Source organism: Artibeus jamaicensis, unplaced genomic scaffold (genome assembly GCF_021234435.1).
Source record: "Artibeus jamaicensis isolate MK-2021 breed Jamaican fruit bat unplaced genomic scaffold, CSHL_Jam_final contig_402, whole genome shotgun sequence".
Lineage (NCBI taxonomy): Eukaryota > Metazoa > Chordata > Mammalia > Chiroptera > Phyllostomidae > Artibeus > Artibeus jamaicensis.
In genome coordinates this window covers 14,462,653-14,490,123 of record NW_026521818.1, presented here as the reverse complement: position 1 = coordinate 14,490,123, position 27,471 = coordinate 14,462,653, and the positions used below count along the sequence as shown (strand labels likewise).

The following is a 27,471-nucleotide window of genomic DNA, read 5'->3' as shown; positions in this document are numbered from 1 at the left end:
TTCTTGGGACTAAGGAGTTGCCCGACATTGCCACCCAAAGCCTCTGTTCCAAATAATAGTCCTGTTTGTGAGGTTCAAAATCTCACTCAGGAAAATAAAATGGGAGGAAAATGGCAACAGTTGTCTCTGAAATTTCCTTGACACAAACATGCCAGGTCTGGTGAAGAGCAACCCACTTGCAAGTACTGCCTGATGAAAGCGGGCTGTGTCGGCTCCTGGTGCATCTGTGCGCAAGCACTTGCCCACCACGCAGTGATCCCACGCCTACCACCAACACACTGGGCTTCCCCTGCTTACACCATTGTCGTCAGTCTGTCCCACTTCTCATTGTTCTTTTCCTCTTTTCTCTCTTTTCCACCATACCCCCAGCTCTTTCGAAAGGACTTAATTCCTGTAACACTTTCATAGGGAGAAAGGGCTTTACTTGGCGACTCTTGGTTTACAGGATCGTTGGTGAACAATCAGTCTGTCTGGCAGGAAGGTGCGCCCGCAAATATTACAGGCAACCAGCTGGCTCTGGGCACTTGTCCAAGCGGCTTCATTTAAGGCATCGAGATCATAGAAACCTTTGGCTGGAAAGTTAAAGAAAAAAGAAAGAAAAGGAAAAGAAAATGGTAAAATGGATCAGTTTTCATTGGGGAGGACCATATTCTACTTTTTATGGAAAATATTTTCAGGAAATACCTGTTGACTGAGGCTTTTAAACAAATCATATTACTTTGGCCAAAAAAAAAAAAATAGTTCTGTTCACTCAAGGGTTGAGTAAAGTTAGCTATGAACCAGAGGCTTTCCACTCCTTGGATTTTAAAAATGGAAAGGCATTGTTTTATGTGCTATGTATGCATTCTTTACTAATTATTAACATCTTTGCTTACACATTGTTATCTTGCAAATATAACTTTTGGCCTTCTTTCAGTTGACTCTAAATATAAACTTACACAGGAAAAAGAACGTGCATTTGTATTTTCCTCTTCCGTAATTCTTCAGTGGAATGTTTTTAGAGGCCAAAACTGACAGTTGAAAGTGAATTTAAGATAAATTACATCATAAAAATTTATCATCTTTTTAAGGCCCTACACTCAGAGATTCTTTAAGTAATTAAAGTGAAGAATGAAAACAGAATAGTTAATCTGACGAAAAGAAGTGCCCTTAAGAAAACAACGGAGACAGCTGAAAGATGTATAATCTTCATTGGCAGAGCACAGGAAACAAGGCATATGGCTTTATTTTAGAGAAAAAGTGTGGGATTTAGCTTTAATGAACCTTATTTAAATACAATGACTTCAGTACATTAAATCAACTTTGTCTTAGAATCTCCCAAGATAGGGCCTCCAAAGTGTAGCCAGGAACTCAAAAATATACATTTTTTATATTTTTATCATTTGACACAGTATATATTTCATCATTAAAGTCCAGGCACTTCTCATACGAGCTCTGTCTAATGGTTCACACAACGTTAGCAAACCTCAGATTCCTCAGCATGCCTACTTCAAATATTCTGCCTCCCCCCAGCAAATTAAACCCCGGCAAACCTAGTATTTCTCCCTCGGATATTGCTTTCTACATAGAATATGAAAGTGTACTTTATGTGCTTTGAAAACTGTTGCAAAAATAATGGCACTGACTTTCTTCTGACTCATAAGCTTTAATATGGACCAAAAATTCCAGAATATTCATTGATTCTCACTTTAAGTGATTCATCACATCTCGAAAAGTGTTGGCATAGGGCTCTGTCTTTGGATATGAATGAAGGGTTATTTGAACTCTATGACTACAGGAAGTCCATGGGGTGGAAGTGGTAATGGCAATTATTTTGGCCTAGAGATGAAGGGCATCTTCAGAAATAAAAATAACCTGAGGTCAACAGGAAAATTATAGGGGGTGCAGTTATAGGACCTACCTTTTCCATCTGTAGGCAATAACAGAAGAATGAACCCAATAGTGTTTTCAAAGTAGTCATTTTTTTCACCTCTTATAGATTTGTGATAATTATGCTCGAGCAGAGGAAGTGGTTGAGATCAGAAGTGAATCAAATGCATTTTTGATACCAAATGCGAATTGGTAGGAAAGAGTCTGTGAGGTAAACAACCTCTTTGTAGATAAAGATTTTAATTTCAACGAATGGATTTTTTTCATCTTGAGCTCCTTCCTCACCTGTACTCAGAGTCATTCTCTTAGCAAGACCTGTGAATAGCTGAATTCTAGAAGCATCTAGAACTTCATTATGACAATCTAAATTCCATTCTGTGAATTGTTAAAAACTCTCTTTGGGTCACACCTCTAATAAGAGTGCTTTGGACCAAATGATACTAAATAACCTCCAAGGTGCCTTCCAGTTCTTCAAATCTATGGCTATGTAAGGAGAATGAATGAACTGAATGACACTCCTCTTAAAACCAAAATGATATTCCTTTGAGTATAACTAGGGAATCCACTGAGAAAATGACAATCACACAAATGAGAAAGTCAGAGCTTGTACAGCAAATAATATCCTGGGAACTACTTTATTCTCGTACCCTAAGTGAATATGCCAAAGTCTCTAACAAGGCCACACGTAGTAGTTCATGGAGTTCCAGTTTCATTTGGCTTGTGTATTGCTTAATAAAGTACTGATGGCAAAAATTTTAAAACCTGCACATTTCATATAGATGTCTATATTTTCAATTCATTTGTATTTTTGAAAGGAAGACCACACTATGCTAACTTTCTCAGTGATAACACATTGAGAAATGTGTTTCAGCTTGGAGTTCTCAGCTGAAACTGGGAACAGCTGTCTACGTAGGAAGGAGCTGGTGCTTTCCAGCCACCACAGTCTTCATGTCCCCCTTTCACACATGGACCAATTTATTCAACTTTGAAGCCTGATTAGTGGACCCTGTAAGCATTCAAGTTTGGTGCCCCTGTTCTACAAACTCTAAGATGCATTTATATTTGAAAATATGTCACCAGATATCATATGTTTGATAATATATGAAAACAAATTTGAGACATATTTAAATTCCAGTAGGCCCCTCTCCTTGTACAATTTTGCCAGGATGTGGTATCTTTAGATCTCAGCATCTGAGGAGAACCCTTTGGGCAGGCATTCCAAAACCATTTTTCCGATTCAGCTGTAGCCAGCACAATAAATATTATTGATTTCAGTTGTGTGAACAAGAGAAAAAAGAAAAGTCTAAAGTTTAGAGAGAAAAGTCTCCCCTTATGCATTCAAGCCTTTTCACCCAAAAACTCACCACTGATGGTCCTGACTTCAGGTTTCTTAGGTTCTGGCCTCCTTAACTCTTTAGGCAGCAGGTTGTTTTCATTATGCCATTTTTTCAGACATTGTGGCTCATGGATGGCAATAGATTTTGTCCCATATTCACGACCACAAATGTAGCAAATGATTGTTGGTGGACGCCTAATCATTTTCGGCTGCAAATAATAGAAAATATCTGTTATATAAACTTTAGACAATTATACAGGGTCTGGCAGAAGCAGCGCCTACTTGAGTGTGGTTGGGAGAGTACGTGAATGTCTCACACAGTGGACAGCAATTTGAACACTTCACCTAAAATGTTATACAGTGTGCTTGAGTGTGATATTGTTATGTTACAGAATTGCATGCTTATGATTTTGTAATAAATTTTGTAACAAAGAGGGGCATTATTTATGCCAGGCCCTGTAGTTCAAAAATTGTAACCCTTAAATTGGCTGTAAAATAAATGTTTTTAAAAAATTCCAAGGAGTCTGGTAAAGTTCACCTTTTGGGAAATTAAGAGAACTGAGATATGTTATATGAGTGGTTGAAGCTGGGTGAGGATGTGAGTTTGGAGGGGGACAGAAAATAAAGATGAGCTAGCCAGAATTCTATGTATTGGTACTTCATTTAATAAACATTGATTAATTATCTTCTGACTATTCTCCATGATGGGAGAATACAATGACAAATCAGGTATGAATCAACCTCTCAAAAACATCAGTCTCCTGAACACCAATATGTCTGAGAAGTAAAGTAGTAAATGTCATTGGAGAATTTATAATGGTGTTATGCCTGCCCATATTCCCTCATATAAACAACTTTCTACTGCAAGCTCCTCTGATTTTCTGCCATTTTTGACCTGGAGTAGCCTCCACAACACGCAGAATAGCTAATCAATTACATATGGAAGCTGGTGGATGAATACCCGGCTTCCTCCCTAAGACTGCTTCCATACCGTCTTCTAGAAGTCCCCACTGAGACTGTACCACAATTGTCCATGAACACACTATATAAGCTTCCTCCTCTTCCCCATCTCTCCTGCCACTACTTTCTGAGGTTTTCTGGAATCACCTCCCAAATAAATTACTTGAACTCAAATCCTTTTCTTAGCATTTGTTTCTGAGAGAATAAAATCTAAGGACGAGTTAAGGATAAATGCAGTAGGGAGCCTCTGCTTCTGATATTGAAAGTTAGAAGAAACATCGCTCCCATCTAAACAATAAGAACAACACAGATAGCCTACGGAATAATAATGTTTTGAGCCCACTGGAGACTCTAAATTGCAAGATATGTTAATAAATGAAAGGGACTGTGTAAGTTCAATGGTGGATTGGCAGAACCAAGAGGAGAGCTCCCATATTCCAGCTTTACATTCGTCGTATGGGCAGAATTGATCCTCCGCATAAATGGGCAGGGCAGCCGAATGGGAACCCCACTCTCTCACCCACCAGGTCTTACACTCAGTAAGAGGAGGTAACCGGCTAACATTGGAGAGAGGCAGGAGCATTGAGAGAGACCATTACCTAGTCAAGAACAAAGGGCCTGCCCAAATCTGAGGTAGAGGTTTAGAATTAGGTTTTATACCAAGTCCCAGATAAGAGCAGTCTACTTTTGGGGTGACAATAAGAGGGACTCCCTCTCTGGCATGGGCATGTACACTACCACCAGAGTCTAAGGGTGCAGAGGAGAACTGGGAGGGGCCCTTTGGCTCCAGGCCTTACACTAAGTACAAAGCGGGGGCAGTTTACCACAGGAGGAATTTAAAGGCTGTAGTCCATTGAACATAACTAAAGCAAAGATAAGTTCCAGACCTTACTAAATTACAGACTACATTGGCACAACCACTTATACTCACAGCCCAACAGAAGAGGCATACTCAATTCTGGGCGCAAGTATAATTTACTTCAGAATCTTACGAAGTCCAGTATTCAGTCACGCATACATAAGCACAGAGAAATTAGGTTCTATAATCATCATATCTTAAGTGTAACCACATCAAGGTATGACCTAGATATTGGGATTATCAGAGTAAATTATTTTTTATTTAGTTATTTATTTAATTTGATTTTAAGTAATCATTAAAATAATTGTAATAAAGTATTCTAATTATTTTAAAAGGATCTATGGTAAAGGATTTAGAGGAAGAGGTAGACGGCATGCATAAATATATGGGAAATTAAAGCAGAGATAAAAAGCAAGTAAAAATTATTCAAGAAAACCAAAATAATAGGAAATTGTTAATCAGGAGAATAACCTATAATTGCACTTCAAGTTAGTTTGGTTGTTCTGTATGTAAATGGACTAGAAGGGCAGCGTATCTCTGAGAGCTTGAACATTCATGGCCCTGGGCTGAGGAAAGCATGGGTCCAAGAGAACCAGCGTTTTATTCTAGATAACAAGGAATATGGCAGTGACTGACTGAAAGGGGGAAATCAAGAAAGGTTGGAGAGGAAAAAAAATAGAACCTGTTCTGGACCCGTTGCATTTGACATGTCAGTAGAATTTAAATGCGAATAAATCCAACATACACAGGAAATAGAGGCCTGTAATTCAGGGTTAATAAGCCTCAGAGCTATTAACACAGAAAAGGCACTAAAACCATGAAAATTCCAGAGAAGCAGTAGATAGCGACTGTTTGAAGAAAAGTTCTTGAGAGAATATGTACAACAAGGAGACTGGGCCAGGGAAACCGCAGCCCACACAGATAAAGGTCCCAGTTTGCAGTTGAAGAAACAGGGAATGGAGACAAAAGACTCCATTCAGAATTCTGGAAACACTTCCGGTTTCCGGAAAGACGGTCTCAAAAGTTAGTTTGTCAAATGCTGCAGAGAAGAAGGGCAGTGGAAAAAGATTGTTAGATTTGGTTACCAATAGGTGATAAGCCAGCGACTTTTCGTTGTTTAGTTCCAATAGGGTAATAAGGATAAAAGCCACAGTGTTAGCAGTTAAACATCAGGTCGAGGAGAGGAGGAACACACGTCCAAAAAAGCTCACAGAGAGGACATTTGAGAGATAAGTAGTGCTGAAGGAAGATTTGTTTTGTTATTGTCTTCAGGGTAGGAGTACCCTTGGTAGAAAGAGAGACGGCAGGCCTAAGAGAAAAGGGATAATCAATTCTACAAAGCCCTCAGAAGAGGCAGGAGATGTAATCAAAGGTGTAATTGTGGATGTTAGCCTCTGAGGAAGGAGGAGAAAGAGGACATAGACAAAGTTAGAAAAAGGTTGTAGAGAAAGGAGGTGCTGTGGAGCTCAGATAAGGTGAACTTAGTGTTTTATGGATGAGGCGGCGTGATCTTCAGAGAATAAAGAGATTCAAATTTTGGGAAATAGAAGAGTGACAAATACCGGGATTAGGCAGCACTGCAAGGAATGCGATGGTGATTCAATGAGGGGAGAACGCTCACCTCATAATGGGAAAGACCCAGTTAGGTTGAGTGGCAAGAAATTTTAGTGGTATCAAATGACCTTTTCCAATATGTTCTTAAGTAGCACCGGGTGGCATGAAAGCAGAAACTAAGCTGGTGGTGTGATCTTTGGCAAAATAAAACATGGTAAAATGTGTGTGTTTGTTTTAGAACCAGCCTGCTTTTAACTATTGGGGGTTACACCTGTGGTGGAGGGCACACAGAGGAAGAATAAAGTCAGATTTAGCATGTGTCTGATTTCTGCATAGCCGAGCAGAAACAACATATTCTAGATGGACAAATCTACAATTACTATAGACAAAACAGAATGCAAAATAGTTATTCACTTGAGTATCTAGGTTTTTTTTAAAGCACATTCTTTGAAGTAGAATATGTTTATTCTGTTATTCTGTACTGAATTATGGCAGTAGATTGCACTCATACAAATAAATAAGTAGTTGTTCATCCTTTCTTAGATGTTATTAGCCATGTAGCTTCTAACATCTAAAAAGTGACTTAAAAAGATTAAGGGAATTCAAGACCTAAGAGAAAGAATAAAGCAGAAGCAATAATTTTGAAAATATACAAAAGTTCTTTACTATGTTTTACACATTTATTTACTTGAAAGATTAATTAAATGCAGGGTTTTTTTTAGCTTAAAAATGAAAAGGGTTGTTTTGCTTTGGGAATAATGAATTTATTAAAATTCCATATGGAAAATATGAGCCAAATCCTGTATTTAACCAAGCATATAAGGAAAATAAATGGCGGGGTCATAAATGAAGAATGTCACATTGTCAGAAGGTTTCTTTTGGAAGGAAAAATTAGAAGAAAACAGGCAGACAGAGGCCAGAAGACATGCACAAAATAACTTAAAGGGATGTGGGAGAAAATTAATACCATAAAAAGGCTAAGATGTTCTATATTATATTTTCCAAAGCATGCTGCATGCTCTGTATTTGTGGTTGAACTGCAGTTGAACCTGCAACCTACTCCATATTCTCAGGTTTTGAACATCTCACTTCTAAGTCATGCTCTGGGGAAGTGCAAGCCACCCAGACACAGCCGAAGAGAAAAATGCATCCCTGTGGGTCTGAATGGAGATAAGAGACCCTCTTTTATCTTTCATTAATTTCACGATTGTCAGTCAGAAACTTCCAGGGAAAGTGGAATAATCTCCAACTTGTGGTTATTGCCAGTACCCCAGCTGCCAAGATTTTACCCTTTAGTCTCTTTGTCCAGCTTTCAGATGGAAGTGGGTGTGGGGGGGATGGAGAAGAAGAACAGGAAGAGGAGAGCATAGCCCTGGCAGAAGGGGCAGAGGACTTGCTTGGCTCATGTGCTAACGTGGCGCAGCCTAACAGAGCAAGGCAGAGGCCATGGAAGGTGTCCCACGGGGCCTGTTTACACGGGCCCTTGCCAGGGCCCTGCCAACCCCAGAAAAGTGTAACCAAAGGAAGGCAGAGGGGAAGTTGGTAAGTCTAAAGTTTCTGCAAAAGATCCCATCAACAGTTTTCCTGTCAACATTTCAGATGTTTTGGGAGAGAGGCTCTACTTTGTTAACATCTAGGTAAAATCATTTAAAAAACTTCATCTCAGAATCTACGTAAGTGCTATTTCAGGTGTAAACTGTTTCATGGGATGGGGGAGAGCACGTGTGCCTATACACAAAGTTTATTAGGGATCATCACGATTTTGCCTTTATTCTTCCAGCTTCCTGGGAAAGTCTGCTAGGGCTGGATGCAGACAGAGGCGCTGAACGCTTCAGGGAAAGCTTTCATGTGTGTATTTCTTTTAACTTGAATCCACTCACTTTCATATGTTTTCAATCATTTTGCTGGCCACTCTTGGAATTATCATTTTATTTTCCATGCAGAACCTTTTTCTTTTTATTAATGTCTTTTGTGTGTCAAGAACACCTCATGTTCAATCTTTGAGGCCAGGACTGTGCAGTGCAAAGGGAAGTGAGCATTAACAACTTTTCTCCTACTTAGTATAGGTGACCTGTCATCCATCCATTCACTTTTACAATTTAAAACAAATAGCTATAATGCCCCCATTAAAGCAAGAGGGAAAGAATAGGAACCAAGAAAAGAGGGTGGTTTGTTGGACAACCTTAAGAGAGGTATTGCTGGAAGAAAAATGGATGTAGTTTCATAAAACTAGACTAGGATGCCTATTTCAAAGAGTTTCAAATAGCTGTCAGTGACCCCCCTGATAGCTCAGGCTGAAAGGAAGCCACAGTGAACTATACAACTCAATAGCAAATAGAGCTTATAAAGGAAGTATAACAACTGGTTAGAAGAAAAAATATTTCTAACATTAAATACTATTGCATGAATCTTAAAAGAGATTAAAACTAAAGTGAAAGTCATTACTAGCAGTTTTATAAAAGATCAGAAACAGTCTACATTTGGTCACTTCTTATGTTAATCCCACCATAAATCCTAAGCAATAATAGTGTGAAATTATAGTTGTGCAATATTACTTATAGGAGAGTTAGGAGAACAGGACTCAAGGATGTAGCTTTTTGAGGATTTGAAGTGAAATAGATATTAGAAGTGATAATTATGGGCAATAGGTCTTTGAAAATGTGATGACTACTATGATCATCTCCCCAGGAAAATACAGAATTATGGATATAATTTTCAATGATTGGGGGACTCAGTAAAACTTGTCCATTAACCCCAGGAAGTGAGCTGTTGGGCCTTCAGTCAGAGCCAAACTTTTTTCCCAAATAGATGCTCCTTTGTATAAGGAGCCATTTGGCACCATTTAAAAGCCTCAGAAGGCACTGACTTGAAGCACGCAGGAACTTATGAAATACACCACTTTTGGCTTTAGGGTAATCTTAAGTCTTGCTTTGCCTAAAAGAGTCTCTATTATACCCATTGTCATTTATTCTCTAATTGTCCTTGTTTAGTTAATAAATTATATAATCACTCCACTTCCAACCCATTTTGAAAAACATCAGTTAATACAAAATATAGGCAATCAAAAGACAAAACAACAAAAAAGCTCAGAAATATTGAAGCTGTGATTATGAGACTGCCATATTCTATTTAAATATAGAACAAGGCAAAATGACTCCAGAAATTAGGTTTTGATTAGAGAAGAAAATATAAAAGAAACACACCTTGACAAGTAAAAAATGCTTATAAAAACTGGCAAGGGAAGGAGAGGGGCGAAGATTTTAATGATGCTAGATTGTTCAGATCTTTCATGCCAGACAGTCAATTAAAACAGTATAAAACTAAAACATGGAGTTAAACATTTTCAAATCCTTTCATAATTTAGTTTTTAACTTTAGTGGGTCTTCTAAAAACCAATAGATCAGGAAGACTGCTAAGGGGGAAGGGAGGCTGGGGAGGAAGGATTGAGCAAAAAGGAAAAAGGACTCAGGGACATGGACAACAGTGTGGTGATTGCTGGTGGGGAGGGAGTATAGGGGAACTTAATGGTAATGTAGAAAAATGCAATCAAGATTAAATCAAAATAAAATAAAATAAAATACTCCCAAACCAAAAACTAATATTTTTTTAGTGAAGAAACAGTTTTCTGAGATTTTGCAATATCATCCATTACACATTATTTTCTTTTTGCCAAATTCAAATAAAATTAAATATAATTTCTATTAATAATAACTTGGGTATGATGATCTCACTTCTATGAAAAAATCTGCATGAATTATTAATTTCTATGTTTGTATACATAGAGCTGTATCTGAAATGATATTCACTGAGATCCAACTAATTTGGGGATAATTTTAATACTTTCCTAATGGCTTGAATTTTTATAATAAATCTGTATGATTTTTACAGGAATAGTAAAATAATTATTAAAAGTAAACTCTAGAGTCAAAACTTTCACAGAAATCAGTCCTAAAAGAAAAAAATCAAGTGGAGCCCAAGTAATTTTCTGAAAATTTCTCAAATAACCGATAAAAGATGATAGCAAAGTTTTCTATACAATAGTTTAATACTATAATTAATTAGTAATTGAAATTAGAAACAATATTAGGCATGGATTCAGCTTTAAATAGCATAAAATAAAAGTACACTGAGAAATGAAAATATCTATAGTTTTTTGAATTACACTGTTCCAATATACTATGTTATCATGTCAACTGTGCATAGTTGAATAGACATCAGTTAAATGTTTGTGTGATGCAGCTCAATTGAAGTCCTACAATTCTGCTCCATTACTTTGAAAAGCAGTGAGAAGGGTCTGGAAAAATAATCTGAGGACAGGATTTAGCATGAGTCTGTTTCTACCATAAGATAACCTAAATATAGCTTTCGTAGATATTTTAATTTTATTCAGGCTTGTTTCCTTGGCTTGGTTGCATCAGTCAGAAAAATAAATTCACAAATAACTAAATGGGACCATATGGTATTAGCCATCATGTATTGAAAGTGGCAGCCAAAAAGATAATGGAATGGGGGATGGCTGGAATGAATCATCTCTTGGGTCTTGCATTGCCCATTGTGGCTGGACTGACAAGTCACCACAAGTTTTCAGCCTCCCTCTTCCCCCCTGCACTTGACTATGCTCTGTGTAACCTTGGTCTCTCTGAAATGACACCAGGAATTTGTGTGGTTCTTCATAACTACAGAATAAAGGCCAAATACTTTATACTGACTTTGCTCATGCCCAGTCTTCGCCCTATGAAACAGGTCTGCCAGCCCCACCAAACTCAGCTCCATTCCCCAAGCCAGAGGTCACAGTCCTAGGCTTTGCTGTCTCCATGACTGTATCACCTGTTCCTTCTAGCACTGGAATAGAATATAGCACCTTCTCCATGCTAAAGGTTATGGGAACCCCAATCCTAGCTTTCCCTAGTACTAAACACAAACACATAAACTACTAATTAAAATGTAAAATGTGTAAGTGCCATGATGGAGTGCCATAGGAGGCAGAAGAAGGGAGGAAGGGAAGTGTTTTGACCAGCGGCCAGTGAAGAGGGTGATATCTGAAGTAGGTATGTTGAATGCATGGAACTGTACTGATGTGGAGAGGACTCCCTCAAACAAACAGTATCTATTCCCAACCGGGTAGTCCTGTAGTATGTTAATGTAAAACCTATAATGTGGATAGTGAAAAGACTAATTAGAGGAAGAGTGAAAGCAACAATCAGTCTGTTCAATATCTCAGACTGAAACAGGACTGGTCAGACCTTGAGAACACAGTTGATGTTGGCACCTTTTCTATGTGTCTTCTCACCTTCCCACCTTGGTCCTGGCCCCAGACTCCATCCTCCTGTCATTAGAAGCTGCCCATGGGTCAGTAACTGGGAAGAGAGTTGACAGACAGTACTAGAAGCAAGTACTTCCTATGTCAAGAGACCTGCATCAAGCACATTAGGATGCTGTGCTGTTTTGGGAGTCAGGCGAAATGGGCAATGTATAAAGTAATGCAGAGGATCTTGATCTTGTGGAGACCTGGGTGCAAGGGTAAGGACTTAATACTCATGAGACAGAATCAGATCAAGAAGTAAACAGGGCAATTCATAATTTAAAAAAAGATTTTATTTAGACAGAGGGAAAAGAAAGAAGGAAGGGAAGGAGACAAACATTAATATGTGGTTGCCTCTCATGTGCCCCCCACCCCCACTGGGGCCCACAACCCATGTATATGCCCTGACTGGGAATCGAACTGGTGACCCTTTTGGTTCACAGACCAGTGCTCAATCCACTGAGCCACGCCAGCCAAAACTATAATTTCTATATATTAAAACATCTTGATTCTTCCATTTCGAAGAAATACAAACTGGTTCTGTCTGCACTGAAAGAGACTGAAGAACCCTCAAGTGGTAATGGTACTAATGCAACAGGAAAGAAACATCAGGAATTACATAAACAAAATGTAGTGCTGCCATCAGATGGAGCATCACTCAGCAGTTAAAAAAAAAAGAATTGGTGTTATTTGCACCAACATGGGTGAAACTCAGTCATTGTACTGAACAAAGACAGACACAAAAGAGTACATTACCACCTGATTCCATTTATAGAAAATCCAAACTACGCCGTAATGATTAAAAATCAAATCAGGGATTGCCTGGAAGCTGGAGGTATAAGGAAGTATAAAGGGGATAAGGAAGCGTTGGGGGTGATGAAAATGAAAATGTTCTGCATCTCGACTATGGTGGTAACATAACAGGTACATAAAACTGTCGAAGCTCGCTGAATTGCACGTGTTTGATAGACGCAGTTTACTGTTTGTAAGCTATTCCTCCGCACAGCAGATCAGGAACCACCCATGCAGACTGGTTTAGTGGAGTCCTTTTGCATTGCCCTGTTCCTGCAGCATAGTCCATTCAAAGTCAGCCGTACACATTGTCAGATAAAGTCCCAGAATTAAGTAATGTGTTTTAGAGTGGCTTTTGCCAGGAACTGAAGAATATTTTTAGGTGATCTATATTCTGAATCCTTTAAGTCGTCTCCCAAGGAATTTTCCAGTTGGAAAAAAAAATGGGAGACAACTGAAAAAGAAAAATAACTAAAGAAAACAAGAAAATGTTCTATTGAGAATTTTTCCCCAGGACATTAAAGCTTTTGCCAGAGAAAGTACATGAGGCAGCAATGCCCTCCACATGCAATTCCCACCAGATGAGTCGGAGACTGGGAGGTCAGGGCCTGAGCCCCGCAGCAGAGGTGACAGATTCGTCAGTCTGTGCCTGTGCACACAGCATCTGGCCTGCTGGACACATACCTGACAGCAGTTCCTCATCTTTAAATAAAAGGAACTTTGTGGTCCTTTAGCATATGAGTGTGTTTGTGTGCACAAAAGGCATAAAAGGTCAGCCATCTTTTTTCAGTTGATTTCAGAAACATCGAAAGTCTTCCTTTGCCTCAAACAATTCATTTCTTTACATTTTCCTCAGCTTTGTTCTTGACCTTCCTCCTAGCCAAAATTACCATTTTTAGGCTCATTCCCCTTGGGAAGAAAGAGAGAGTTGAGAGCTTTGGCCCTAGAAGGTCACAAATACGATTACGTGTCTGCTACTACCAGGTGGTAGAGGAAGCTCCCACATTTGCTTGTTCGTTAGGAGGTGGTTCTTGGCCGGATTTATTCGCTGTCATTGACACAGCTGGCCTGTTCTTTGTGAGGGCCCATTTTAGTGGGCTGTGCTCAACCAGCCATGTCAAAATGTAAAAGTGCCCTTTTTATTACCAAATATGCATGCAAATAAAATGCCTGGCTCTTTCCCCCAAGTAACATGTTTCACACATTACTCAGAAACGAACAAACAAAAAATGGAGAAAGTGTAATGATCTCTCTCCATCTCTCTCTCTCTCTCTTTTTAGTTTGTATCATAACAATTCCTGCATCAAAACAGCCATGTACCCAGTGTTTATTTGGGGACATGTTTTAGCCTGAGTCAAAGAGAAATCAAGGGACCCAGAGCTGAGAAAGCATCTTGCAAGGGACACAGTCCCTGCTGGCTTGAACCATGACTGAGTAAATTAGATAAAGGTGCTCCACTTTAAAAAAAAAAAAAAGGTGCTCCACTTTAACATCCTTTCAAACCATCTGGTTGTGATCATTAATCTGTATGCTACAAGTCACAAGATGCAGTGTGAAATGGTGGCTCTGGGAGAGAGACACATGACAATCGTTACCCCGTCTCAGGACTCAACCTAGGACCAGCCCTCTGTGTTCATGACACTTTGTTTCTCAGACAAAGCGTGACTGGTAACAAGCACAGTATGGCCAGTCTGTAAATATCTGGGTTTAATCAGATACTTTTCAACTTCACAGAAGCTAATAAAGCAATGGGATTTCAAATGTGGATACTCAAGTTGCACTGGGAGCAAAAAGAACTGAGACATCTGCTGAAATCATAGCTGAGCGTGGTTCGGGAGCTTGAGACCTGCACTGAATGGAAATGCATCTGGAGGAAAGGCCTGTCTCTCGGGACTACTGCAGCCCAGATGTTGTTGCTCAGGAAGAATGATCTGGTTACGGGCAGTGTGCCAGGCACTGTGCTAGGCTCGGAACCGGGAATTGACCCCAACACGGGAATAATCATGCTTAACTCACCACCTTTATTTGGGAACTGTTACTTATCCTCAGCTCTTGCTCTAGAACAGTAAGTCAGGCAGACAGACCCCTGTTTGCCGTACACAGAGCCCATTCCACCTGGAATCAGTCAAGAAACAGGACAGGGTGTGAGAGGGACCTGCTGAGTGGAAGAAGCATTTTCTTAACTTCTCTGTTCATTGGTATGTTTGAACTCAGGATGATTAGTTCTGAAAATACTCTCCAGATGTGGAACTTCCCTAAGATCCCGGACTTTCTGTGGCCCTATGAAATTCTTAGAAGGTTTATCTCCCAGACATCTAATTCACAAGAATAGCCTCACTGTTTTGGAGACTCCCACAGGTGAATCCATCTGGGGGCTGGCAGCTGGAGTGAGTTACCCTACGCTCAGGTATGAAGTGCGCATGCTAGCGGTCCCTGCACCCAACGACCATACAACTAAGTGGGTCCCTTCGTGGGTCCTTGATGACCCAGGCTGTCCTCTTCAGAGCATCTCACACCGTCTACACACCAGAACCCTTTCCCCTCTTCCTTATACTCTGGGAGATCAGGTGGCAAATTAATGGACCAACAACCATTTCAGCCAGCAGGCAGGCATGATTTCCTTGATCAGCACGATGTTCTTAACAAGTTTTACATGTGAATGTTTTTAGGTGGGATTCACTGTCCAGGATACCACAGGTTCCACCATTCCTTATTGTCTAATACGCAGCCTGTCCAGCCCTCAAAGCGTTTGACCAGGTGACTCTGAGTAGCTTATTTTTCCAGTCCCTTCTTCCCACTCATCTCTCCAGTACAAAGCATTTGCCTTATATCCCATCTGTAAAAAATGCCCCAAACTTATGGTTAATTTGTATGAGTGTGCCAATGGCTAAAATGGGTGTGTTACCTATCTAGGGGATCCGTAGCTGGGATCTCCTATGAAGTTAGCAGTGCTTTGGGTGAAAAGCCTGAATCTCTCACTGTGGAACTAAAACAGCTTGCCAGGTAGTGGGAGAGGTATTTTAGAAAAGTTTGAGGCAGTGAGACATTAGAGATCGTCACGCTGAAAACTCCCTGCTGCCTTTGAATTCAAGCACTTGGGCCATTACAACACAATTGGACTGGAGGCTCGAAACCTATCCTTGGACAATAGAAACACCTACTTTAGGGGACGAGACTGGTTTCCAAGACCACAGGCACATAGTCAGTAATCATTCGATCCTCAAGTCATTTACTTGTTGCAGGATTTTTTTGCTTCCCTGACTTTTAAGCTGGATCCCAGGCTGCCAGGGTCTGAGGGGAGTGTGTGACTGTGCAGCTGCTGGCGTGGGGGTCATTCCATTGACAGTGTTCTCTCAGCATGACCAAGTGAAAAATAAAGGATTCGGACCTGCACTGCTGTTTCAGATTTTCCACACCCCTGATTCCTTCCATTAGGCCAAATAATTAAAATATCTGTGGTAAGTGCACAGGGCATCTCATAGAATGCAGAACATTTGGATAGAGAAATAAGAGGAAAAGTGTTTCTCCCCATACTTGAGGCAAAAAGAGTAAAAACTCTTTTAGAAATCCTTGTGAATATTCCAACCCTGAAAATGTCTGAGCAAACAGCAGCTAAGAGTTGCCTAGTGCTTTCTGGGTGCCAGGCCCCGTACTAAGCACTTACTGTGCTGTAGCTCAGTAATTCTCAGAATGATTCTCTGGGAAAGACTCAGGACCCCTGTTTTCCAAGCCAGGAAACTGAGGCACACTGTGAGCTGTGAGTAGGCGACAAAGCTGGTTTTCACTCAGACAGTGGGCCTCTGGCACGGCCTCAATGAAGGGGGCAGGGAGGAGTTGACAAGGGACAACTTCTCAGGCACCGTCTCAGGCCCTTTGCAGCATTCTTTCCTTTTAGCATCTCACAGAGGGGAAACTGGAGTTGGGGGACATTATATAATTTGCTCAAAATTATGTGGCTCTATTGGTCATCTATTACCTGATTCCAGGTCTGTATGATTCCAGCTGCTTCTAGAAACAGGGTAAGGTCATCAGTGGCCATGGAGCTTCATGCTCTGCCCGCAAAGTGTGTGTCCACAGAGTCAGCCATTAGGTGGGATTTGAGAGAAATTATTAAAATTTCTACATTGCTCTCTCTCCATTACTTCAGAAGTTCACGCCTTTGAGTTCAACACTATCCTCTCCCCATCCTCTTTTAAACTGCAAATACTCCTATAAGAGATTTTTCTATGAAGGAGTTTATCAGATTCTCCCAACCTCCTTCTAACCATAAAACAGGATGGGGTTGGTAGGGGCTGAAAGAAAAAGGGAGATCAGAATATGAGGCCAGGTACCAAAGACTCATTCTCAAAGTCAGAATTTTGCCTGAGGCCATTGAAAGCACAATTTCAACAAACTTGACTGGGACCGTTGAATGTGTACCGTTAAGTTTCCGTTCCCCCAGCCATGTCCTATACATGCGGACATAGTCACATAGCATTTTAATATATAGGAGTAACTGCAGAGTTCAACCTCAAACCTCAACAATTACAGAGTTTGATTGTCTAGAAACCACTGGTATTTCACATTTACTTCTGGTGCTTTCAAACAATTCTACTCAAATGTCACATCTGGAAGGATCGTTGTTTGAAATGAAATTGTTTTTGGAAATCACTGGATGCCACGTAAAAAGAATTTTTCCAATCTAACCTATTGGCCAAGTATTAGTCTGTTACCTATGATTTGGAGATTTATTTTGCTTCTTTGAACAATAAGAAAGACTTGGCCATTCATTTGGAAATGCTGTGAATATTCAAGTACCTTCATATACCTCATTTAAAAAATAAACTCTTGATATTTTGAATATATGCTTTCATTTTAGTTATTTAATTGCTCATCCTGAGCTATAAAGCTGGGAAATATGTCAAAGAACAAATTCCAGATAAGATTCTGAGTCTGAAAGGAATACAGTTTCTTAGCTGTCTTTTCTTTTCTCATTTGTGAAAAAACTGCTTTTGATTCTGGTCACTTAGAATGATACTGATTGGAAAGTAAGGTGTTTAAATAAATCTCTTTGGAAATTCTAGTAAGAATAACATGGATGTGCTAGAAAAACATGGACAGAGGGTGTCCCTGGTGTTTGGTTCGTGTTTGGCACCAGGCATGACCCTCCTGGTCAGATGGCTTCCAGGTCACGGAGTAAAATAAAGCAACAACGGAGCAATGGGGGCAAGACTGGAAAACTCACAAACTGAGACGACCAATCATCTTTTCCAGCTACTATAGTTAGAGAGGAAAAAAAGGAACCTGGAACTTAGAAGGTGGGTCTTTCCAGTGCCTGATTTGTTTACAACTTAGATGCTGAAGAGCCTCCAGCTCATGGGGAAGGCTGAGGAAAGAAATTTTCCATTCAAAAAAGGAGAAAGATGTCACCTTGGATAGGCCAGAAAGAATTTTAATCCCCAAAGACAGTTCTGTTTTGTTCTGTTTTATCAGAGTTCTGGAGCCGAATCCCTCCCCATCCTTGCCCAGTCCCTCTGCCTCTGGCTCCCTGAGGCTTTAGGTTCAGACAAGTGACACTTTCATATTTTTACTTCCTCTGCTAAACAAAGGTAAAAGGTAGCCTGGGATATGAGAGCTTCTTGGGGACCTTAAATGACATGATCGTGGCAGATAAGCTGAGAATATTGGAAAACTATTGAGTTCCTGGATTTATTAGGCCTGTCTTCAATATGTGGGACATTTCTTTACATATGAGACAGCCCCACAGAAGTGATATTCGAAAGAGCCAATGGATGGGAGGAGGTGAATCACACAATGTAAAGGGAAAGCAAGAGGCAGCACCCTAAGTCAAATCCTCTCAACGCTCCACCTGGTCAAAAAGCTAAAGCTGAGCTTCACATTTAGCGACAACATTCTATGCACAGGAGAGTCGCCTCTATTTCCATAGGAATTCCTTCAAGGTTTCTTGTACTACCTTTGGAGAAGTTCTAAGAATGTGAGGAGAGATTTTAATTGTTGATGTTGGCATTCATATTTTTAAGAACTATGTATGTCCATTCAGTCACAACATGAAGCTTCACTATGTGTCTATCACCAGAAAAGGCGGGCGTCTATGTGCTTGGGGCTGGAAGCAGGGACGTGGGGGCTACAGGGAGAAGCACGTTTATGAAGACATGAAATCGTTTAAGCTGGCTAATTCTTTGAGAGTACGGCATGTTGTAGTGTTGTTCATTTTAGGCCCAATACTATATGAATTAATAATACACAATCCTCTCCTCTCACAGAGGTTATAATCACTATTTTTTTTTCCTGGAGAAGCAGAAATCCTCATATTGGAGGTCTAGTGCAATGACCACCCTCTTTTGCTTTGGTCTTCAGGCTCTCAGAGAGGTGGTTGTATTTGTCATGGTCTTTCCCATAATAGGTCTGTAATTATAACTTGAACCTGATTTTTAAAGATAATTATGTTAGGTTGTAACTTGTACGGATGAGCATTATTTTTCAAAGTTTTATATTGAAAAGCTATAGAACAATTTTGCGAGCGATGCTATTGTGCTAACTCTCTCCTCACTACCATCAACACACACATATTCCACCCACACAATATACAGGGTGGGCAAAAGTAGGCTTATTATTCACATTATTATTCACATGGAAATAATACAATAATTAAATAAGACAAGAATAAACTTTGTTTCACGTACTCACAACTGTAAACCTAGTGTTCTCTCACCCATTATGTACAGATTCCTTTGGGTGGTTTTTAGAAACAACAGCACAGAAGAAAACTGGCCTTATTACCTCCAAGTTGCGCTTTGTAAACCCAAGAGGTATGGGGTCCTAAAATGCTGCCCCAGTGCTCAGGCATGGTTGGCACCGAGGAGAGAGGAAGTGGCCGGTGGACTTGCATATCAGTGATCTAGCTGCCAGCATCATCAAGGGGCGGTTTGTGAGGTTGAGGCTGTTTTTTATGACATCAGCAGAGCTGAGAACATGAACTAGGGCCACTGAGAATGACTACAAGCGTGGAAACCCCCAGAAGAATCCTGATGAATGTTCTATCTACCACCTCCAAGGAGTTCCAAGTCAGTCCTGTGTTTGGGAATCATAGAGGCAAATGGTTCTATGAGCCTCAGCCTTGATTAACTGAAGGACAAAGGATTAAGTAGTCTCTTAAAGTGAACCCTTCTCTCTCATTACACCTCTCTCTTTCCCATGTGAGACACTTGATAAGACGTCCTGGTATTTCACTGAGAAGAGAAAAGCTAACAGATTGTAGCTCCTTTGTCTTCCCATTAACACCCACAAATTGCCTTCATCTGTATTCCACCTCCTCCTGAAATGAAAAAGTGCCCCCTCTTATGAAACCCCCTGCCCTCTGAATGGCAATCCCCACCCCCAGGGATCCTTTCTCCCTTAGACTTTACACTTGGCCTTATCACACCTGCTTCTTCAACTCTCTCCACTGGATCACAGTCCTAAACTTCAAATACAGTTGGATACAGGGGTGTCCACCCTTTTGGCATTTCTGGACCACCCTGGAAGAAGAAGAGTTGTCCTGGGCCACACATTAAGTACATTGTGACACGTAATCACACACAAAAAACACCCTCATAATGTTTTAAGTAAATTTACGATTTTGTGTTGGGCCACATTCACAGATATCCTGGGCTGCATGTGGCCCATGGGCTGTGAGTTGGACAGCCCTGGAACTTAGAAGCTCCCATCTTTTACATCTTTTAAAGAAATTTCTCATACTCCATTATCTATTCCCAGCCTGCCCATTATTTCTCTCCTTGTCTTTAAAGCCAAACTTCTAAAACCACATCCTGTCTTTATCACCCATACACTCTGCAACCCGCACCACTGCACTGAATGTGTTCTTTCCAAGGTTATCAGACTAAATCCACATTGCCAAGTCAAATAGACATGTTTTTGGCCCTCATCCTATTCAGCCTCTCCGCAGTTTTCCACACCCTTCTTCTGCACACTTTCTCTGATCTCAGTTTCTGTGGCACGGCAGTTCAGTCTCTTCTCTGCTGTCCCCAGGCACTCATTCGCCAGCTCCTTCCCCTATAATCCCTAAGTGTGGGAATGCCTCTTTGCTCGGCCCTGGGTCTATTTTTACAACCCTATACTCATTCTGATGACTTTAAATACATGTTAATACTTCAGAAATGTATATGCCAGCCCAGTCTTCTTTTCTGAGATCCAGACTTATATATTCAGTTTGACTCACCCACTTAGATTTCTCCCAAGCATTTTGAATTTGATAGGCCCAGAAGGATCTATTTATCTTAACCGCAAAGAACTACACCTTCTCAAGTCTTCTCCATCTTAGAAAATAGCACGGTTGCTTAGAAATCTGGGAGTCATCCATGACCCCCTTCCTCACCTTCCCACATTCTTACTAACACCGAGTTCTGCTCACTATGCCTTATCTCCATCTCTGCTACCAATGCTCTTCGCCAAACCATTATCAGCTCTCACTATGTCTGCAGAGCAACTGGACAGAACTATGCTGTTTCTACAGCTTTATCTTGTGTGCCTGCCCCCTGCTCCATTAGGCTCTGGCCACTTGTGGACTTCTTAGTTCCATTTTAAGATCTTTCTTACCTCAATGCCTTCACACAGGCTCCCTTTGGCCAGAATATCTTCTCCCCTTGTCTTTACTCTGAGCTAATGAGTTCACACCGTTTATATCTCAGGTAGAATGTCACTTCCTCCCGGATGTTTTCTTAACCCAAGATCTCGAATGTTCACTTCTACCAAGTGACGCTGTCCTATCACAATTTGAGATTTTGTAGTTATTTCACATTTCCTTCACAAGTCTCCATGGGATCAAGAACCATGTCTGTCTTTTTTATGACTATGTTTAATACTTTGCCAATGTCTACCAATATTTGTTGAATGAACAGACTTCTGTCCTCTTTGTCCTACTTAGCACTCATGGGCTGGCAGAACAGCCACACCTTTTTGCATCACATATAAGTCTCTCTCAGTGACGGAAAAGATAGGAGTCTTTGCAACTGCATAGATCTGGCCCTCACACCTACCACTGAATCCACTGTGATCTGGGCAAGGTGCTTAACCTCACTTGCTCCACCAGAAAGTGGGGGAAATAAGGTGTCTTTTAGTAATATTATAAAGAGTAAAATGAGATCATGTACACAAAGTATTGATCATAAAAGTACTCAAGAAAGTTCCCTTCCCTTTTTTCCATGCCTTCAATCAACTCCAAATTCTTCTCACCCAGGAAGTACACTCACACACACACAACTTTTGACAGTGTGAGACCGTCCATCTTGCCCTTCTGAATCTTTCTTATTGTGACTTTCTTAAGGAGAGTTTTGCCTTTAGAGAATGGGACACTTAACCATGAAAAACAATTTATAACATTAAACCAAATATGTAACTGAAGTCCTAAATAACTGGAGTTTATACTATAAAGGTACCTTCTCCAATGTATTTGGAGGTAACGCAAAGAGAAAGGCAATGATATTTTTGACAGTGTGGAAGATATTGCTTTAAAAGGAGACACCAGATGGCAGCAAAGATGCTAAAGAACTATCTGAAGGGATTTTTAAGCTCAAACCTGAGCATCTGGGATGGTGGCTTAAAACTGTATTGAGAGATACAATCATTTCTAGAAAAGATAGTTTCCCTACAGAAAAAAATGAGGCCTACTTTGTCGTATAGGAAAGGATTTTTGGAAAGGTATGCCACATGTTACAAGCATAATCTTAAAAAAATAACCCCAAGAATTATCTAACCAATAAAACATTAGATAAAGGCTTCATTTTGGTTTATAGTTATATTCAATTGACTATCAATCTGTGTTCCAATTAGCTAGAAAGGGCCTAAAGCCAAAAACTGAAATACCATTGGCTTCTAGAAAGGCAAATGCTTTTTCAAATATTTAATGTAAATATCAAACTTTATCCACTCATGTTAAAAAGAAGCAGAAATGACACCTGTTACTGTACTCCTCAGCATCCCTAGCAAACTATTTAGTAGAACAGACATCAATCAATACACCTCACCAAATAAATGCAATATTAAAATTCAGAGTTATAATCTATGATTCTCCATAGTATGCATCAAAATCTCACCTGGGATTAATACCACTATTAAAATCTTGCTAAATTGGATATTGCTTATTCCTGCTTTCCTTCTTAGGGGGAAGAAACGCAGTTTAGTGCTGGTGGTAGCACCGTACAGTGGGAGAGCCACAAGCCCGGAGCAGGCACACCTTCTAAATACAAACCCAAACTGGGGCTTTACTCCTCTCCCATACTGCTTAGTGCCCTTCACAGCTTTGCTATGAGATTAGGAGGAGTAAATGCAGCCCTATGTTTTGAATGGGAAGCAACAGGACAATTCAAGCCTGCGCAGTGGTTATAAAGCAGGGCTAATGCACAGTGCCCACTGAGGTCTTGGAAGAGAATTTGCCTTAGTGGCACTTGCTTCGGTTTAGAAATGATTGAAAGGTGACAGAAGCATCTGTGTCATAAGAGGATCGAGCCAATCTATATTGGAAGAACATTCTGAGCAGAAGGTAATTCACTCTGCCAGCGAAACAGTCATTGTTGCCCAACTGGAGGGAATTATTTTCCAAGGACTGTGATCATGGTTCTGAAAGTTTTCTTCTTACCTGAGTTCACTACAAGACTGAGGCCCCCGGGAACATCAGGCAAGTCCATTGGTTCTAATCAGGAGTCAAATCAAGGATTCTAGAGGGAAATTGTTATAGTTGACTAGAGAAGAAATAAAACAAACATTTGAACTGTAAAAAGAATGCGTGTGCATCATAGTCAGCCAAAAGTCGACCGTCACAGGCAGATGAAAATCTGAAATCTAATAATGCATAGGGCAGTGCTCTTTATGGAAAATGTATGATTCATGGCACTGTCTAAATTTTCAATGATATAAAGAAAAAAATCAGTAACAGACAGGATCAAATCATAAACAAAATGATTATTTTTTTATGATTTGCATGGCAAACCTCTTTTTTAGCAGAGGAATAAAGTCCATTGCTTCAAGAATCACATGCCTCATTGAAGCCTAGAAGATTTCTCCATTGTAATTAAACTAAGCTTGCTTTAAATCTGGCGACTAAAGGGACCCTAAGTTACATGACCTTTCTATGACCTCCTCTAAAGCCCACTTGGTCCCCAAACAGGCTAGCACACATCTGACAGCTGTGGGCACCACTGTCTCACCGACATGTGCCTTTTCAGGTCTGGAAGCAGGCCAGGTCCTGCAGATGCCCTTGTTCTGACGAACTCCCCCTACACTATTCAAAACGCACGTGGCATCGAGGGCCACTGCTGGCCTCTCCTCCTGACATGCTCTGCTCCAGCTGACTGCGTGAGTCAGAAGGTGTCTTCTTGTGAAGCCATGGGCCCAGGCCAGCCTCTTTTAGCAGTCGTGACTGAGTGAGAACATGCTGTGCTCAGCCTGTTGGCTCCACTCTTGGGAGCACAAAGTATGTGTTATAACAACAAGCCCAAGAATCCTGACCACACTCTTCCCTATCTCAAGATCCATAATGAGAACGTTTGAAGTAAACGCATACAATCGTGAAATAGGGCTGAAAGTCACGCACTAACAGAGTTTCTGATTGTGACCCTGAGACACGATCCTTTTGCTCTTTGAATTCAGACCTCACATGTTTTGGAAAAAAAGCAACAACAGAAGATGAGAAAAACAGATCATGTTTATGAGACCAGCCTGCAGTCCATGCCACATTTAAGAGTTTGGGTTTTAATTCAGCAAAGAAACCATTCATTCTTCTTCAAGGTTCATCAGAAAACTCACCCAGCTCCTTGAGTCTGACTCTTCACCTTTAGTATCACTGTTTTAAAATCTTCTAAAACAGCAAATCCATAATAATTTCATTTTAACCATGGAAATAAGAGAAAAGTACTAGATATTTTCCAAAATAATGCAATGAAAAAGTAAGGAAGAAAACTGGGATTAAAAATAAAAGCTCTTCCCGCCCCCCCAACTCCCTCTGGTTTAATGCTTTGCGATAGCTTGAGTACCTTTAATTTCCCCAAAACAGTCCATTAAAAGAACCCCACAGGTGGGTGTTTCAAGTAGCAAGTCATAGAAAAAAGAAGAGTTTGACCACTTCCTATTTCTCATGATTTGACATTCTGTTAGGTATGATACGGAAGTGCACGTCCACTCTCCCGGCTTAATGGTAGGTCAAAGTCCACAGACCACGCCGTTTTGTAGATAGTCACCCTCATAAGTATCCTTCCCTGATCCTGGTTGATGATGAAACATCAGGTGAAGGCCAGCCCCTGGAGTCACAGAGCCATGCTTATCTACAATGGCCCAAGTAGTGAGTCAGGGCGTGGTGTCTAACCCAAACACAAGGTGCAGAGCAGCAGTGGGAATTCAGCATTTCCCAGAACCATGAACATACACCTAGTTGCTTGGATGTCCAGACTGGGGTTAATTCCCCACAGATTACAATCATGTAAGTGTTAAAAGAAAACACGCTGTATTCACAGAGCATGTCTATTTCTGCAAGTGTTCCAGTGTTTAATTATTGCTAAAGTCATTTGGGGTTTTTGACACAGATTCTATTTTAGTAAGATAAACTCAGCATAACCCAGATTGCCAAAAATGAATTCCTAAGGTAGACGACTAAAATAAACTGGTAATAAATATTGGCTTTTGGAACGGGAATTATAGCTCTGTAATGTAGACATAGCATTAATGACTCATTTTCAAATAACAGTCTGTCCCAAGGATTATTGGTATGAAGGATCAGGGAAGCAAGAGGTCCATCTCTCTGTTTAAGGCAGCAGAATGGAAAAGGACTATGAACCTACCAGGCAAAGATATTCTTATATCTACTTTGCCAACAGAGATACAGCCCCTGGAGTTCGATGGAGATCAACTTGGACAGGCTGCACTGAGGCAGAAATAGGCTTTGAAAGAAGCCATTCTCGGGGTTGAGGCAGTTGATTCTGGGTCAGTTGTCTCTCATGCCCCTGGAGGCAGGATGTACTACTCCCCAGTCCACCCAGTGCCTCTCATGTGGCGTGAATTACCTTATCACTCACAGTGGATGCTGCCGTGTTCCTTTGCTGCTTGATATTAGTGGACTCTTTTAAGCCACCTTTACTCCCTAAGGTCAAGTTCTGGACCTGTGGCCCACTTGGTTGAGCTTTACAACTTCTCTGGTGTACCAGAAGGCGGTCAGGGGCAAAGGTCCGGCTACAATTTGGGCAGGGTACAAGCTGAGCTTGACTTGGCACCTCTCCAGTAATAAGGGGCTGAGGCTTCCGTGGGAGTGGCTGGCGGAGCTCCCTGGGGAGCCGGTCATTTTCTATTTTCCACTTTTCCAGGCATTTGGGCTCATGGATAGGGAGAGAGAGGGTGCCAAATTCCCTGCCACAAATGTAGCAGATGACAGTCTTTGGTCGAGCTGGGATGCCACCAGAAGCTTTCTTAAGACCAGTAAGATCAGCAGAGCTGTTGGGGTTTGGTGCTCTGAGCCCTTCTCCCTTTGGCTTGCAACTTCTCTGGTGAACAAGAAGACGATCTGGCAAGAATGTGCGGCCGCAGGATTCACAGGGCAGCAGCTGAGCCTGAGAATTCTGGAACGCTGCCTCATTCACTGCCTGAAGATTGTAGGACCCACTGCCGCCCAGAGGCTGTGGTTTGGAGGGTTCTGGCCTCCTCAGGTGCTTGGGCAACTTGCTGTTTTCAATATGCCACTTCTCCAAGCACTGTGGCTCATGGATGGCAAGTGACTGGGACCCAAATTCTCGGCCACAGATATAGCATATGGGGAGCCCAGGCCGGCGGGATGGGATCACAGGTCGGCCGGCCTGGCTTTCCGACATAATTTTCTTACTGGATCGTTTTGAGAGTATTACAGTTCCAGGTCTGTTTTTCTGAGGATTTTTCTTTATTTCTTCACCAGGATTGACATGCTCTGTTTCTGGCAAAAAGCTAGAATAGGAGTCACGAGGTAGAACAGCTTGATTGATAAGGAAGGTAGTTTCTTTAGAATGGTGGAAAGTCTGTTGTGATTTTTGGGAAACCCTCTTCTCCTTTCCTCTTTCCATTAACAAAGAAATGTTTCTCTAGTCCTTGCTCTGATTTCAGCCCAGATTCATTTGGGACTTCTTAGGGCAGAGGTTGATGAAGTTGGCTGACCTGGGCTTCCACATTGTTGCAGCATCTTAGACCTAAAGACAGTGACTCAGAGCTTCAGTGCAGGACAGCATCCTGGGACACTGGGAAGTCTCCACTAGACTTCAGATGCTGCAAGATCTGTGGGGGAAACAAGTCAAGAAGTTATTGTACCTGCCCACACATGCTCCTGCTGGATCAAAAGTTGATAAAGAGCAGTATGTTGTTTTCTCTCTTTTTTTTTTGACTTGGTGTCTTCTTTGGCTAGCCTGGCAACACATACGTAGGACTTTTTTTGTGAGTGTTGAAATAAACTGGAAGAAACTTTTCATTATGAATTGCACCTACTGTACTGAAATGAGTATTCTGCCCAAAGAAAAATGGACACTTACAGCACATCATAGACACATATGACCCAAACCAGCCAAGGCAGGGTGGTGAGGTCACAGGAGAGAGAACCAAGGACTGTAGAAACTGTATTAATGGAGCCATAGATCGAGTGAAAAGACCTCCTCTTACTGCCTTAGGGACTCTCTACATTTAGGGCTGTGGGTCCTTTGGGTAGCTCTTTGAAGTGTATGGGCCTCTTTTCAGAATAAAGATTTTAAAAGCAAAAAAAAATTTCTTACCATTACAAGTGAAACTGATTTTATTGAAATA

The 27,471-nt window shown here is 40.9% G+C and overlaps 1 protein-coding gene across 2 annotated transcripts; it reads right to left on the bottom strand.

Moving 5' to 3' along the window:
• Positions 1-420: 420 nt before the first annotated feature.
• On the bottom strand, positions 421-26,744 carry LOC119063967 (zinc finger protein 474). Of its 2 annotated transcripts, none has more exons than XM_037165541.2 (3): positions 25,722-26,744; positions 3,234-3,414; positions 421-572 (listed from the first exon to the last, which is right to left on the bottom strand). In XM_037165541.2, exons 1-3 carry the CDS (start codon positions 26,742-26,744, stop codon positions 421-423), a joined length of 1,356 nt encoding a protein of 451 aa, XP_037021436.2. The 2 variants fall into 2 exon arrangements, with proteins under 2 accessions (XP_037021436.2, XP_053521312.1); XM_053665337.1 differs by lacking the exon at positions 25,722-26,744 and adding an exon at positions 21,268-21,291.
• Positions 26,745-27,471: the final 727 nt, after the last annotated feature.

Coding starts and splice junctions, on each gene's coding strand:
- LOC119063967 (XM_037165541.2), bottom strand. CDS start 26,744: ATGGAAAGAGGAAAGGAGAAGAGGGTTTCCCAAAAATCACAACAGACT. Junction 3,415..25,721: donor CATCCACTGTGAGTGATAAG/GTAATTCACGCC, acceptor TATTATTTGCAG/CCGAAAATGATTAGGCGTCC. Junction 573..3,233: donor TGAAGTCAGGACCATCAGTG/GTGAGTTTTTGG, acceptor TTAACTTTCCAG/CCAAAGGTTTCTATGATCTC.